This window comes from Schistocerca piceifrons, chromosome 8, assembly GCF_021461385.2.
Source record: "Schistocerca piceifrons isolate TAMUIC-IGC-003096 chromosome 8, iqSchPice1.1, whole genome shotgun sequence".
NCBI classification, from domain to species: Eukaryota; Metazoa; Arthropoda; class Insecta; order Orthoptera; family Acrididae; genus Schistocerca; species Schistocerca piceifrons.
In genome coordinates this window covers 408,708,191-408,725,547 of record NC_060145.1, presented here as the reverse complement: position 1 = coordinate 408,725,547, position 17,357 = coordinate 408,708,191, and the positions used below count along the sequence as shown (strand labels likewise).

At 40.2% G+C, this 17,357-nt stretch overlaps 1 protein-coding gene across 3 annotated transcripts in view; it reads left to right on the top strand.

Moving 5' to 3' along the window:
* The window catches only part of LOC124711634 (protein HIRA-like), a 237,620-nt gene that overhangs the window by 131,511 nt on the left and 88,752 nt on the right, over positions 1-17,357 (top strand). For all 3 annotated transcript variants that reach the window (XM_047241819.1, XM_047241821.1, XM_047241820.1), the window contains 2 exons: positions 2,949-3,242; positions 16,987-17,206. In XM_047241819.1, the coding sequence (XP_047097775.1) occupies positions 2,949-3,242; positions 16,987-17,206 (514 nt within the window). The remainder of the gene's footprint in view (positions 1-2,948; positions 3,243-16,986; positions 17,207-17,357) is intronic.

The following is a 17,357-nucleotide window of genomic DNA, read 5'->3' as shown; positions in this document are numbered from 1 at the left end:
ATATTAATGTGGTAATAGTAAACTGCAGGAGGGTCTATAGAAAGATCCCAGAACTGCTGTCATTAATAAGTGGTTACAATGCCCACATAGTACTAGGGATGGAAAATTGGCTGAAACCAGATGTAAACAGCAATGAAATTTTAAACTCAGATTGGAATGTATATCGCAGAGACAGGCTGGACAGTGAAGGGGGAGGCGTGTTTATAGCGATAAAAAGTGCAATAGTAGCAAAGGAAATTGACAGGGATCCAAAATGTGAAATAATTTGGGTGAAGATCACGGTTAAAGCAGACTCAAACATGGTAATTGGATGTCTTTATAGGCTCCCTGGCTCAGCAGCTGTTGTGGCAGAACACCTGAAGGAAAATTTGAAAAGTATTTCGAGTAGATTTCCCGACCATGTTATAGTTCTGGGTGGAGATTTTAATTTACCAGATATAGACTGGGAGACTCAAACGTTTATAACAGGTGGCAGGGACAAAGAATCCAGTGAAATTTTTTTTAAGTGCATTATCTGAAAACTACCTTGAGCAGTTAAACAGAGAATCAACTCGCGATAACATGTTAGACCTTCTGGTGACAAACAGACCTGAACTATTTGAAACAGTTAATGCAGAACAGGGAATCAGTGATCATAAAGCAGTTACAGCATCAGTGATTTCAGCCGTAAATAGAAATATTAAAAAAGGTAGCTAAATTTTTCTGTGTAGTGAAAGTGACAAAAAGCAGATTTCAGAGTACTTGATGGCTCAACACAAAAGTATTATCTCATGTACAGATAGTGTTGAGGATCAGTGGACAAAGTTCAAAACCATCGTACAATATGCATTAGATGAGTATGTGCCAAGCAAGATCATAAGAGATGGAAAAGAGCCACAGTGGTACAACAACTGAGTTAGAAAACTGCTGCGGAAGCAAAGGGAACTTCACAGTAAACATAAACATAGCCAAAGCCTTGCATACGAACAAAAATTACGTGAAGCAAAATGTAGTGTGAGGAGGGCTATGTGAGAGGTGTTCAACGAATTCGAAAGCAAAGTTCTATGTTCTGACTTGGCAGAAAATCCTAAGAAATTTTGGTCTTATGTCAAAGCGGTAAGTGGATCAAAGCAAAATGTCCAGACACTCTGTGACCAAAATGGTACTGAATCAGAGGATGACAGACTAAAGGCTGAAATACTGTGTCTTTTTCCAAAGCTGTTTCACAGAGGAATACTGTACTCTAGTTCCTTCTCCAGATTGTCGCACAGATGACAAAACGGTAGATATCGAAATAGATGACAGAGGGATAGAAAAATGATTAAGATCGCTCAAAAGAGGAAGGGCCGCGGGACCTGATGGGATACCAGTTCGATTTTACACAGAGTACGTGAAGGAACTTGCCCCCCTTTTTGCAGCGGTGTATCGTAGGTCTCTAGAAGAGTGTAGCGTTCCAAAGGATTGGAAAAGGGCACAGGTCATCCCCGTTTTCAAGAAGGGACGTCGAACAGATGTGCAGAACTATAGACCTATATTTCTTACGTCGATCAGTTGTAGAATTTTGGAACACATATTATGTTAGAGTATAATGACTTTTCTGGAGACTAGAAATCTACTCTGTAGGAATCAGCATGGGTTTCGAAAAGACAATTGTGTGAAACGCAGCTCGCGCTATTTGTCCACGAGACTCCTAGGGCCATAGACATGCGCTCCCAGGAAGATGCTGTGTTTCTTGACTTCCGCAAGGCGTTTGATACAGTTTCCCACAGTCATTTAATGAACAAAGTAAGAGCATATGGACTATCAGACAAATTGTGTGATTGGATTGAAGAGTTCCTAGATAACAGAACGCAGCATGTCATTCTCAATGGAGAGAAGTCCTCCGAAGTAAGAGTGATTTCAGGTATGCCACAGGGGAATGTCGAAGGACCATTGCTATTAACAATATATATAAATGACCTTGTGGATAACATCGGAAGTTCACTGAGGCTTTTTGTGGATGATGCTGTAGTATATCGAGAGGTTGTAACAATGGAAAATTGTACTGAAATGTAGGAGGATCTGCAACGAATTGATGCATGGTGTGGGGAATGGCAATTGAATCTCAATGTAGACAAGTGGAATGAGCTGTGAATACATAGAAAGATCATTTATCATTTTGCTACAATATAGCAGCTCAGCAATTGGAAGCAGTTAATTCCGTAAATTATCTGGGAGTAGGCATTAGGAGTGATTTAAAATGGAATGACCATATAAAATTAATCGTCAGTAAAGCAGATGCCAGACTGAGATTCATTGGAAGAATCCTAAGGAAATGCAGCCTGAAAACGAAGGGAGTAGGTTACAGTACACTTGTTCACCCACTGCTTGAATACTGCTCACTGGTGTGGGATCCATACCAGATAGGGTTGATAGAAGAGATAGAGAAGATCCAACGGAGAGCAGTGCGCTTCGTTACAGGATCATTTAGCAATCATGAAAGCGTTACGGAGATGATAGATAAACTCCAGTGGAAGACTCTGCAAGAGAGACGCTCAGTAGTTCGGTATGGGCTTTTGTTGAAATTTCGAGAACATACTTTCACCGAGGAGTGAAGCAGTATATTGCTCCCTCCTACATATACCTCATGAAGAGACCATGAGGATAAAATGAGAGAGATTAGAGCCCACACAGAGGCATACCGACAATCTTGCTTTCCACGAACAACACGAGACTGGAATAGAAGGGAGAACAGATAGAGGTACTCAAGGTACCCTCTGCCACACACCATCAGGTGGCTTGTGAAGTATGGATGTAGATGTAGATGTATAAATATGTATGTCAGTTTTCTTGTTGCCATTGATACATGTGGTGCTGCTGCTGCTGCTGCTGATGGTGCTAGTAATCATATGTTATATTATCACAATGATCTACTTTCGAATTTTCAGTGATATTGTTATTAAAATAAATTTTTTGTATTTTCCTCACAGGGATGGGCCTCGCCCTTTTGGGTTGGCAATTACTGGTAGTGCACACCAGCCAACATTTAGCAGTTCCTCTGAGACCAAAAGTCGTATTATGATTGAAAAACGGGATGATGTGGTGCGGCCAAATGTTAGTAGCAGTGGAGGAACTCCTGGTTCCAGCAAATCTTGTGATGGCACACCAAGCCCTGCTGGAAGTACACCTGTCAAAGGTGTTCAGGCAGATAATAGCCTAGCTGGAACCCAAGTAGTTATCGGAGTAACTGACAACAAGCATCGCTCAACAAGCAATGCAGAAACGTAAGTTAATAAATGAAAATATATCTCCAGCAAGTTGTGTGTAATCTTTCCTTTCTTCTTGACTGTAATTGTATCCAAGCTATCTTAGAAAATTTGCAGTTGGTTCTTGGTTATCACCTTGCAATTTATGTGTTAAACAATGGCAACTCTAGGTTGGAATATCAGTAATATTAGGAAAATGGTAGATTGCTACTTACCATAAAGATGACCTGTTGAGCTGCAGGCAGACACAATGAAAACCCTGTTACACATTAATAGCTTTTGGACAAAGCCTTTTTCAGCAAAGGAAACATCTCATATCCTGACAAGAAAGCACACATCATGCATGCATGACCACTAGCAAATGATCGAAGCATCTAACCTTCGGCATTCTTCTGTAGCACTATATTCACTTACATACATGACTCACTCCTTCAAATACACTGGTCAAAACAATTAGGGAAACAGTTGAGATGTCTGGGTTCTGAAGTATTGTCATTGGCAGAATGAACTAAAATAGTTCAACATCTTTCTGTCGGTTCTACGGGGTGGAGACAACAACATTACGAAACTTTCTGGCAGATTAAAACTGTGTGCTGGACTGAGACTCGAACTTGGGTCCTTTGCCTTTCATGGGCAAGTGCTCTACCTCTGAACTACAGAAGCATTCCTGGAGTGTTAATTCTGCAAGGTTCGCAGGAGAGCTTCTGTGAAGTTTGGGAGGTAGGAGACGGGATACTGGCAGAACTGAAGCTGTGAGGATGGGACATGAATAGTGCTTGGGTAGCTCAGATGGTAGAGCACTTGCCACGAAAGGCAAAGTTCCCGAGTTCGCGTCTCAGTCCGGCACACAGTTTTAATCTGCCAGGAAGTTTCATATTAGCACACATTCCGCTGCACAGGGAAAATCTCTTTCAACAATATTACGATCACTGAGATAGTGGTAATAACGTAAAGCTACTGCAGATGGGATTGGTGTTGACTTGTGTTTACTCTACCAAACGAATTACACAAGTAGTTGGATTCAGGGAGAGCCATAGGATGGATGGAAGTGGGACAGACACAGAGAGAGGTGGCTGCAGGCATTTGAGTGTCCCAGAGTGTAATATCTAGGACCTGGACACAATTTCAGACAGCAGGAACCGTTAAAAGAAGGCAAGGCCAAGGTCATCCGTGGGTAACATCAACAAGAGATGACAATTATCTCTGGTTAACAGCTCATCGAGACAGGAGGCTGAATGAACCTCAACTGCAATGCACCCTCCAGGCAGCAACAAGACGAAATTGCCTTCGGGAATGTGGCCTGTACGCATGGAGGCCTATGGTGTGTGTCCCATTAAAACCGTGACACCAGTTAGCCCACAGAAACTGGGTGAAGTAACATCAGGATTGGAGTCTTACTTTTCACAGATGAGTCTAAGATTTTGTGTTCAGCCGGACAACGCCATTCCCTTATCTGGAGAGAATGTGGAATTCAGAACAATCCTGCTTCTGTGCAGGAAACATCACCATATCATGGTGGTTGACGAATAGTGTGGGCAGGAGTCAGTATTGGTGGACGTACGGACCTCTATGCTGTTCAGAATGGTGCTTTGACTGCTCGGAGGTATAGATATGAGATCCTTTGACCTTCTGTTGTGCCCTACACAGGTGCCATGGGAGATGGGTTCCTTTTGGTGGACGATAACACTCTTCGTACAGAGCTGCACTGGTGGACAATGTGCTTGAAGCTGAGGGAATTGAACAAATGGAGTGGCTAGCTTTTTCACTGGATTTCAACACAATTGAGCATGTCTAGGATGCATTTGGCAGGCACATTGCAGCCACATCAGCACCTCCCACAACGGTTACAGATCTGGATATTGCACTCATGGAAGAATGGTCAAATATCCCTCAAGAGCTGATTGATAACCTCACACTGTCCGTGCCATGCAGGTGTGCACCTGTACTGACTGCCTGAGTTGATCACGCACCATATCATAGGGCAACGAAATGACTGTATCACTATTATGGTAGCCTCATGGTGCCTCACTCTATGTAAATGCCATATAAACCTCAAGTAAAGAGTTGAGACAGCAAAATATCGTACTTTATCACACACACATTCCACTTGTAACTGCTTCCCTTTCATGCATCTCAACTCTTACAACTGCTATCTGATTTCTGTACAAATTGTAAAGAGCCTTCTGCTCCCTGTATTTTATGCCTGCCACCTTAAGAGTTTGAAAGAGAGTATTCCAGTCAAAATTGTCAAAAGCTTTCTCTAACTCTACAGATGCTATAAATGTAGGTTTGTCTTTCCTTAACCTGTCTTCTATGAGAAGTTGTAAGATCAGTATTGCCTCACATCTTCCTACATTTCTATGGAATCAAAACTGAACTTCCCCTAGTTCAGCTTCTATCAGTTTTCCCAATCTTCTATAAAGAATTCATGTTAGTATTTTGCAGCCGTGACTTATTAAACTGATGGTTTCTCACCTGTCAGCACCTGCTTTCTTTGGAATTAGAAATATTATATTCTTCTTGAAGTCTGAGAGTATTTTGCTTGTCTCATACATCTTGCTCACCAGACGGAAGAGGTTAGTCATGGCTGGCTCTCCCTGGGTTTTCAGTAGCCCAGATCACGTAAGAAACAGATTGACCGTCCTTACGGCGGAACAGGCAACCGTAAAAATAGTTTTCCCGTCGGTCAACAGATGTCGCAGGCGACGCTACAATGCTAACTGACTTGTCCATGTCGCGGAATTGGCAACACTGTATCTTCGGTGACTTGAATGACACTGATTTGCGTTCGGCTAGAGCGCTGCGCGCGAAATGCATTCGTCACACAGCTGACTGTAGACCATGATCGGCTATGGTTTTTCCCGAGTTTTCAATCGAAGAATGTAGATTAGCTCCTGTAATTCCACAAACCAAGTTTATTTCTACTGTAGGGATCCTTCTTACAATCCTATGCGAAATGAAAAGTAATTCACAATCTGCTCTCGCGCAGACATGTTACTATAAGCAGTGTTGTTTTCGAGTGAAAGCTGTGTGAGGATTATTTGCGCACAGATAAAAAAAAATTAAAATAGGGAGCGTCTATAGTTTGCATGCTATGCTCGTTCTCTTCTATCCTCCTCCCTTCATTCCAGTATAAACGTTTGTTCACATGTATAAACGAATGGAACTGAACATTGGCGAATTATCTATGAATACTCATTTGCAGCAGTGTAAACGAGGTTTTACACTCGTCCACTTCGTTCGCTCTAGTATATACCAGGATTTAGTGGGACCAATGACCTAGCAGTTAGATGACGGCTATTATTCATTTATTTCACTGTTGCGATCTCAGTTCTAGAGCCATTTTCAAGTACCAAGGGAAAGGTCTTGTAAGGTAATGCTTCTTAAATTGTTTACCAAATGCTACCACACTATGATTTGCGTTTTGTTATCCATATCTTATATTGGTTTCAGTTTTCACATTGCACACAAAATTGCCTCTACAGCCAAAATTACGATAGTGAAGTGAATAAACAGTTTAAAAAAAGTCCAAATCGCAGCAAAGATTTCATTTAAAAATTATATGATATGATTCTTGTACAGGAAGGGCTGCCACGTTATATAAGATCGACAAAATTTAGATAGGATCGAATGCTTAGGGATCTTTATTAATTCTTACTCGTAACTAATTTATAGATTTACCTGAATTTAAAATCCACTCGCGTAATCTTTCTTTATTTTGGACGGGAATCTGAACATTTTCAGTTCAGGATTTGTTCGTCTACTCCTTCCACAGTTGATACATTCGCAGGCCCTCGGCATGACGACTCGATGCACTACCACCGGTATGTCAGAAACAGCTGTACTTCACAGACGCCAAACAGTGGAAAGCTGCACGCGTTCGGCCGATGTTGCCACATCTAGTGGTTGATTCCACAAGTAAGGGTGTGACGCTGCTGCCGCCTGGTGGCCGTTCCCTGACAAGGGTTGCCTACTAGACCAAGCGATTGGGCAATCTGTTTCTTACGTGATCTGGGTCAGTAGTTCTAACAGAATGTTGTCTACTCTCGGGGCCTTGTTTCGGCTTAGGACTTTCAGTACTCTGTGAAATTCTTCACGCAGTATTATATCTTCCTTCTCACCTTCATCAGCATCCTCTTCCATTTCCAAAATGTTACCCTCAAGTGTATTTCCTGTCTATTGACTCTCTATATACTCCTTCCACCTTTCTGCTTTCCCATCTTTGCTTAGGTCTGGTTTTCCATCTGATGTCTTGATAGTAACACAGGTAGTTCCCTTTTCTGCAAAAGTTCCTGCTTAGCCATTTTGCATTTCCTGTCAATCTCAGTTTTTAGACATTTGTATTCTCTTTTGCCTGCTTCATGTACTGCATTTTTATATTGTCTCCATTCATCAAGTAAATTCAATATCTCTCGTTTTACCCAAGGACGTCTGCTAGCACTTGTCTTTTTACCTACTTGATCCTCTGCTGCTTTCACTATTTCATCTCTCAAAGCTATCCATTCTTGTTCTATTCTATTCTATTCTATTCTATTCCTTTCCCCCCATCTTGTCAGTCATTCTCTAATGCTTCCTCTGAAACTCTTTACAATCTCAGGCTCTTTCAGAGTATTCCTATCTTTTTGCAGTTTCTTCAGTTTTAAACTACAGTTCATCACCAATAAATTGTGCCCAGGGGCCACATCTGCCCCTCGAAATGTCTTACAATTTAAAACCTTGTTCCTCCATCTTTCTGTGTCATCTGGCCATTTTCAGAATCTTATCAATACTCATCCATAAACTTTCAGGTGCTAATCTTGTACTCAAATGAAGAAGCTTGTTCAAGATCTTCCAAAATTCAGGTACAGTCTGAGCCCTCAAATATGTTTCTCCAAGCAACAAGTGCGACATAGGCATCTCAACTCTGCCACGTTTGGCTATAGATGAATTTTTGAAATGAACATGTGCTTCAGAGGGAACACTTGACAGGAATGGGGAAAGAAATACAGTAGAAGAAGAATGGGTAGCTTTGAGGAATGAAATAGTAAAGGCAGCAGAGGATCAAGTAGGTAAAAAGACGAGGGCGAGTAGAAATCCTTGGGTAACAGAAGAGATAGTGAATTTACTTGATGAAAGGAGAAAATACAAAAATGTATTAAGTGAAGCAGGCAAAAAGGAATACAAACGTCTCAAAAATGAGATCAACAGGAAGTGCAAAATGGCTAAGCAGGGATGGCTAGCGGACAAATGTAAGGATGTAGAGGCTTATCTTAAGAGGGGTAAGATAGATACTGCCTACAGGAAAATTAAAGAGACCTTTGGAGAAAAGAGAATCACTTGTACGAATATCAAGAGCTCAGATGGAAACCCAGTTCTAAGCAAAGAAGGGAAAGCAGAAAGGTGGAAGGAGTATATAAAGGGTCTATATGGGGGCGATGTTCTTGAGGACAATATTATGGAACTGGAAGAGGAGGTAGATGAAGATGAAATGGGAGATATGATACTGCGTGAAGAGTTTGACAGATCACTGAAAGACCTAAGTCAAAACAAGGCCCCAGGAGTAGACAACATTCCATTAGAACTACTGACAGCCTTGGGAGAGCCAGGCCTAACAAAACTCTAACATCTGGTGAGTAAGATGTATGAGACAGGTGAAATTCCCTCAGACTTCAAGAAGAATGTAGTAATTCCAATCCCAAAGAAAGCAAAAGCTGGCCTTGGGAAAGATCAGTTTGGATTCCGTAGAAAAGTTGGAACATGTGAGGCAATACTGACCCTACAACTTATTTTAGAAGCTAGATTAAGGAAATGCAAACCTACGTTTCTAGCATTTGTAGACTTAGAGAAAGCTTTTGACAATGTTGACTGGAATACTCTCTTTCAAATTCTGAAGGTGGCAGGGGTAAAATACAGGGAGCGAAAGGCTATTTACAATTTGTACAAAAAGCAGATGGCGATTGTAAGAGTCTAGGGACATGAAAGGGAAGCAGTCGTTGGGAAGGGAGTGAGACACGGTTGTAGCCTCTCCCTGATGCTATTCAATCTGTATATTGAGCAAGCAGTAAAGGAAACAAAAGAAAAGTTCGGAGTGGGTATTAAAATCCATGGAGAAGAAATAAAAACTTTGAGGTTTGCTGATGACATTGTAATTCTGTCAGAGACAGCAAAGGACTTGGAAGAACAGTTGAACGGAATGGACAGTATCTTGAAAGGAGGGTATAAGATGAACATCAACAAAAGCAAAACGAGGATAATGGAATGTAGTCGAATTAAGTCGGGTGATGTTGAGGGAATTAGATTAGGAAATGAGACACTTAAAGTAGTAAAGGAGTTTTGCTATTTGGGGAGCAAAATAACTGATGATGGTCGAAGTAGAGAGGATATAAAATGTAGACCGGCAATGGCAAGGAAAGCGTTTCTGAAGAACAGAAATTTGTCAACATTGAGTATAGATTTAAGTGTCAGGAAGTCGTTTCTGAAAGTATTTGTATGGAGTGTAGCCATTTATGGAAGTGAAACATGGACGATAAATAGTTTAGACAAGAAGAGAATAGAAGCTTTCGAAATGTGGTGCTACAGATGAATGCTGAAGATTAGATGGGTAGATCACATAACTAACGAGGAGGTATTGAATAGAATTGGGGGAGAAGAGGAATTTGTGGCACGACTTGACTAGAAGAAGGGATCGGTTGGTAGGACATGTTCTGAGGCATCAAGGGATCACCAATTTGGTACTGGAGGGCAGCGTGGAGGGTAAAAATCGTAGAGGGAGACCAAGAGATGAATACACTAAGCAGATTCAGAAGGCTGTAGGCTGCAGTAGGTACTGGGAGATGAAGAAACTTGCACAGGATAGAGTAGCATGGAGAGCTGCATCAAACCAGTCTCAGGACTGAAGACCACAACACAACAACAGCAACACATGTGCTTCAGCCTTTCCCACACTACAAATTTTTTGAATGAATTGCTAACAAACTGGACACCATTTTAACAAGAGCCTGTGTGGCCTCAGTTGTAATTAGGGATTTTTTATCAGGTAAAATACTACGTACAGTACTGAGACCAAAAGTCCATCAACACTAGAACATACTCTGTCGAGGAGTTCCTTGAAAAATTAAGCTGATTCTTGTTTTATTGTTGACTGCGTTTACTTAAACTTATGGAATGACTTTTTTCGGTTTCATAAACATTTTACGAGGGCCGTTCAGAAAGTAACCTCCGGTTGATTTAAAAAAATACACCAAGTTAAATAAAAATATTTTAATATATACATCTTACAACTACATCTTTGCACTATTTTTCTACATAGTGTCCATAGCGACTGAGGCACTTATCGTATCTCTTCACAAGCTTTGAAATTCCTTCTGCATAAAAATCACCCGCTTGTGCCTGGAGCCAGCCTGTGACCGCATCTTTGAGCTCTTCGTCGTCATCAAACCGCTGTGACCCGAGCCATTTCTTCAAATGCATGAAGAGGTGATAATCACTTGGTGCCAGGTCTGGGCTGTAAGGTGGATGGTTGATAACGTCCCACTTGAAGGACTCAAGAAGGGCCGTTGTTCTGCGAGCAGAGTGAGGACGGGCGTTATCGTGCAAAAAAACGATACCGGAAGTCAGCATACCACGGCGTTTGTTCTGTATAGCCCGTCGTAACTTTTTTATTGTTTCACAGTACACGTCTTGATTAATGGTCGTACCACGTTCCATGAATTCAACCAACAACACCCCTTTGGCATCCCAAAACACCGTTGCCATCAGTTTTCTGGCAGAAAAATCTTGCAAGGCTTTTCTTGGTTTGGTAGGCGAATTTGAATTTGCCCACATCTTTGATTGTTCTTTTGTCTCAGGGTTCATGTACTTAATCCAGGTTTCGTCACCGGTCACGATTCTGTTTAACAATGGTTCTCCTTCATCCTCATAATGTGACAGAAAGTCTAATGCAGAGGCCATTCTTTGAGTTTTGTGGTGGTCGGTAAGAATTTTGGGCACCCATCGTGCACAGAACTTACGGTAACCCAATCTTGCTGTCACTATCTCGTACAAGAGAGTCTTAGAAATCTGTGGAAAACCAGTAGACAACTCCGACATTGAGAAATGTCGATTTTCACGAACTTTTGCATCAACTGTCTGAACGAGTTCGTCAGTCACCAATGATGGTCTACCACTCCTCTCTTCATCATGAACGTTTTCTCGTCCACTTTTAAATAAACGTACCCATTCACGGACAACTCCTTCACTCATAACTCTTGGTCCGTACATGGCACAAAGCTCACGATGAATAGCTGCTGCAGAATATCCTTTGGCTGTAAAAAACCTTATGACAGCACGCACTTCACATTTGGCGGGGTTTTCTATTGCAGCACACATTTCAAACTGCCACAAAAACTAAACTAGCGCAGGTACGACGTTCACTCGACCACGGCTTGATGCCGACTGACCTGTTGAGTGCGTGAACTCACAGATGGCGTCGCTACTCCCCCCACAACCCGCACTGTGACCAATCGGAGGTTACTTTCTGAACCGCCCTCGTATTTTTATCTGTTATTACTTTTATGTTGTAATTTCATGTAGTGACACGTTCCGTGATCTTGGAGATTTGCTCCCATGGAACTTGATGTGTAAATAATAAATAATAAATAAATGAATTATCTCTTCCCCTTAGATTTAATCTGAAAATATCAAATGTGGCTAAACCATTAATGCTTTGTAGGATTATAGGACATGTCCTGTAGTGTGTGACCCTGACATAGTTCTCATTGTAGTTTCAACTCATTTATTCAGATTTTTAAAATAATTAAATTTTAATGTATTCACTAATTTATATGAAATGACTATGTCTTTCATGCAGATACCAAATTAAGGGTACTCTGCAGGTACTCAAATCCCCCAATGTCTTTTATCTATGGTAATTTTCTTGGATCCAATTGTCAAATCAGGCGTGTTAATAGAAGACTCAAGACTTTAGAAATTTTTGTTTGACAAAATAAGTCACTTCCACATCCAAATTAATCAGTGCAACTCCAGAAACAATTTCTCATTAACAACTCATCAGTTTCAGTTAGTATGTTCTGGGTATCTGAAAACTTTTCCTGGACTTTAGAAAATTGTTAGTGTATCTTTAATTATCTCTTGCCTGTGCGAGTAAGTGTAAAGTATTGTTTTGAAGTTCATCGAGACCCCAATACGACTGCATCTTCTTGATTCAGGATACAATTAGATTATTTTTCATTCCACAGAACCATTGCGAAGAGATCTTCAAGGATACTGGCCATGTCATAAAACAAGAAATAGGCTTATTAAAAGGAAATTAAACTATTGGACAGTGTCCTTCATCACATTTAGAAAAATTCACACACACATTTATACATCAACAACTCAGACATTTGGACTACATTGTCTCTGAGAAAACAAATTTACAACCAATGACTGTATGACATAAGAAAACTTTCCCTGGGAGGCCAAATTGAACATTTGCATATATTCACAATTTATTCAAGACTTACTATCTTTGTCAGAATTCAGTGTTGCTTATTACAGTTATTACTGTGAAAATAAACTTTTTCACACACAATTTATTTTCAGTTTGTCACTTCATTCCATTTTGTCTCTCTGTTTCACCAGTAAATCTTGGGACGTCCATAGTTGATACTAATAAAGAAAACTCAAGCAGGGATTAATATCTAAGTGTGACTCTGAGTGATGTTACAATATAAATGCTATGATAATGCTGTCTACACTTTTGCCACTATACTAGTACTGTCACTCTTGTCATTCACCACAACTTCAATATAGCGTATTTACTCGAATCTAAGCCGCACCTGAAAAATGAAACTCGAAATGAAGGAAAAAAGAAAATTTCCCGAATCTAAGCCGCACCTGAAATTTGAGGCTCGATATTCAAGGGGAGAGAAAAGTTTTAGACTGCACCTCCAAATCGAAGCAACGTTCGTCCGTTTTAACATGAGACACAATTTTGGTTGAATGGGTGAAGATACAGCTACAGTAGTTTGGTTCGAGTCGTAAGCTTAACAGTTAAGCTTTACCAAGTAGCCATTGTTATGTGTCAGGCGTTCCGTCCATATTTATAAGGGTACCCTTCCTTTTTCATGTGCTCCGTCTGGTTTGAATCGATTGTTTATTTTTCTTTGATCTGACAAGTGCCGTTCTCTTTGTTATAGGTGTTTACGTCACTCTAAGCTGAAAATGCATTATTGTACTGTGTCATGCATTGTTTGTCGCAATCTGATAATGAGTGTTTACGACCTGTCGCCGCTTGCGGCATGACTCGCTTTTATGTGCGCTACCGTGGCCTATGTTCTGAGGCATCAAGGGATCACCAATTTAGTATTGGAGGGCAGCGTGGAGGGTAAAAATCGTAGAGGGAGACCAAGAGATGAATACACTAAGCAGATTCAGAAGGATGTAGGTTGCAGTAGGTACTGGGAGATGAAAAAGCTTGCACAGGATAGAGTAGCATGGAGAGCTGCATCAAACCAGTCTCAGGACTGAAAACCACAACAACAACAACACCGTGGCCTAAAATAAAAAAAAGAGAGGAATTGTCTCATAAGCGAAACAATGGCAAGAGACTACTATTTGTTGTTACTTACGCTGCCACTTTCTTTGATAATGATCAACAAGAACCAAATAATAGACTGCGTATGATAGAAGATGTTCTGAACGAGAGTTTAGCGAAAATTTTTCTCCATTTGAAAATCTTTTGAGACGCCTCTTTAGTACATTACATTCTGCACAGCAATTAGAGTCATCTTAGATTTAAAAATCTAGTCAGTTGCCAAGCTTCATTTCTGACTCTATCACTGTTCAGCATAAGAATAATACGAATATAAACATGACATGATATGTATATCCTTCCGCGTTTGCCATTGTCTCTCTCTAGTTTCGTAGTTTATTAGGCGTACAGGATTTAAATGAGATAGCAGCAAACAGAAAGAATACATGGCATAATGTTTACATTCTTCTACCTTTTCTTTTACTTTATTTACTGACGCAGAGGTTTTGGTTCCAGTGTTTATATTTGTGCCTGCAAAGCATGCCTGTGTAGCACTACATATATTCGACGACAGAAGTTAGTTGTGGCGAAACCTACCAAATTTTTTTAGAACTTCCGCTTACTTTGCACTCGATTCTAACCTGCAGGCGGTTTTTTGGATTACAAAAACTGGAAAAAAAGTGCGGCTTAGATTCGAGTAAATACGGTAAATGTACCCAAGTCCTGTTTCTTAAAATGGAAAACTGGAACTAAATGAGCCTATGGTCACCCAGGTTGGCTAGTCATATTGTAGTCATGCTGTGAGATGTCCAATATCAGAGGGGCAAGGGCATGGGAAAAGGTAAGTCCAAGGTGTGCACACGCAACACAAGTAGTCGAAGTTCTAGTAGCAAACATCGGCCATCTCATTGTTAGTAAGATGAGTGGTCCAATGTTGGCAGCTAAAGCTGTGGTGTTGGCACCAGGTGATATTCCCACAAGCTGCTACAACTTCTCCTGGCACAAGGATAGTATGACTCATTCCTGAATGCTGATGTTGTTCCCTTCTGCACCAGAAAATGTCAGTTCACATTTGTAGGCACAATTAAAGCTGCTCCTTTCTGCTGTTGATAAATTGGTTAGCTGTGTATGGTCTCCTTGAGCAACCAGCAACATCAATCCCTTCTTTTGACTTTCTTTTCTAATTTATTGATTTGTCAACCTTCAAATATTTGATGTGGCTTCAAATTTGTGTGTTGCTCACAGTATTTCAGCTTAACATTTTCTTCACATGCTGTTGTACTCCCTGACAGATCTAGTGTGCAAAATTCTCATTAAAAGCTAATTTATTCTTCTTTCAGTTAATTTAATGTCTTCATTTTTATTTATTTAATTCACAGTCACTGCTTATTTCGGCCTCTTCACAGGCCTGACAGCTACACTCACCAAAATGAGATGTTAGATTTCATGATATAAAGTTGATCTTGTCTTCTTGGTTCGGACATCGGACATTCAAAATGGTTGCTATTATTTGCATGTAGATAACACCATCATTGTTTAAAAAAAAGTAATTAGTTATATCTAAAAACACAGATGATGTGACTTACCGAACGAAAGCGCTGGCAGGTCGATAGACACACAAACCAACACAAACATACACACAAAATTCAAGCTTTCACAACAAACTGTTGCCTCATCAGGAAAGAGGGAAGGAGAGGGAAAGATGAAAGGATGTGGGTTTTAAGGGAGAGGGTAAGGAGTCATTCCAATCCCGGGAGCAGAAAGACTTTCCTTAGGGGGGGAAAAAAGGACAGGTATACACTCGCGCACACACACACACACACACATATCCATCCGCACATACACAGACACAAGCAGACTGATATGTCTGCTTGTGTCTGTGTATGTGCGGATGGATATGTGTGTGTGTGCGAGTGTATACCTGTCCGTTTTTCCCCCCTAAGGTAAGTCTTTCCACTCCCGGGATTGGAATGACTCCTTACCCTCTCACTTAAAACCCACATCCTTTTGTCTTTCCCTCTCCTTCCCTCTTTCCTTATGAGGCAACAGTTTGTTGCGAAAGCTTGAATTTTGTGTGTATGTTTGTGTTTGTTTGTGTGTCTATCGACCTGCCAGCACTTTCGTTCGGTAAGTCACATCATCTGTGTTTTTACATATATTTTTCCCACGTGGAATGTTTCCCTCTATTATATTCAAAGTAATTAGTTGTGTACTTGATATAATAATCTGTTGTATTGACTCAAACCATGTACATCACTCTCCTTGCATTAGATCAGTTCAAGTTTTCCTCTCTGTGTATAAGTTATTATCCTTAGGAAAATATGATGATGACTCAGTTTTACCCAAAATTGTATGTTAGTTCATTATAATGTAATTCTGACATTTAACATGCGACCATTGACAGTTGTCATGTATGTCTCACCCTAATGTGTGACGTGTTTGTGTGAAACAATCTATTCTAAACACACAAGTATATGATTGCATTTCACAACAACAACATGTAATGTGATAAGTAAATAGATCCATTAACATCTTTTATTAAATTTTGCTCTAGAACATGCCTTGGTCATCAATCATTGGTAGGAAAATTTGTGAGAAATGCACTGATGGCTTGTCTCACTACAAAATACAAAATTATGCACATAATGAGAAAAGGCACTTAGTCCAAAATGATGGGTTTGTGGTGAATGACCGTAAAAGTTTAATTGTGTCTGAGAAATCTGATCTTGCTTTATTTGACAGTAGGGCATTTTTATTGCTGTCTACATTTGTTTAGCCACATTTTAATGAATTCTTTATAACTATAAATTTTAATTTTGTTATTTGCTTGTTACAAAGTAGATCACCACTGTTGCTTAATATAACGCAGTACTACTCTTGTCTCTGGATCATAGTAATTATTAAATACAAAATGACACTATAGCATAAAAATTATCATGTTGCTCATGGACTCTGAAATGTTATATAATAGTATAAAGTACAACATTGATGAAATAACTGTTTACAGACACAAATGACTTGATCTTTTTCCTCTGACAATATTTTGTACAAAACAGACAGAGTCTTTCACATTCACTTTGTAAGACTTAGTGAGGGCTTGAACTAAAGCAAAGAATGCATATTCCCTGTAGTTAGTAACAAAAAGTAAACCCCTGATATAAAGACATACAATGTGTTAGATCACAAACTAATTAAATCAGCAGTATGTGAGGTTGATTTCAGTGTCATAGATAAATTACATAACAGATATATTGTGTTTCTATTTTACAGGAAACTGGAGCTGCAGAAAGTAGAACGCAGTGCACCAGTTGCAGCAAAGAGACGGCTGGATAGGGAGCCATTGGGAGGGAAGGGGAAGCGGATGCGCCTGTTACCACCAGCTGATAGCAAACCAGCACCACAACCAGTGCCACCTCCTGCCCCTGCAGCCTCTGAGCATCCGGCTCTTTCTCTGCCTGTTCTTCGGCTATCAAAGTCGGCATCTGTACCAGTGAGTTGTTCACTGATTTAAAAATAGTTCTAAGTTGTAAATGAAGATATTGATTAAAGAATTCTCATCATTATTAGTAAAATTCCATCCTGAAACACCAAGATCAAATGAGACTTCATCTATGTACAAATTTAGTTAACTTTTAATTCTT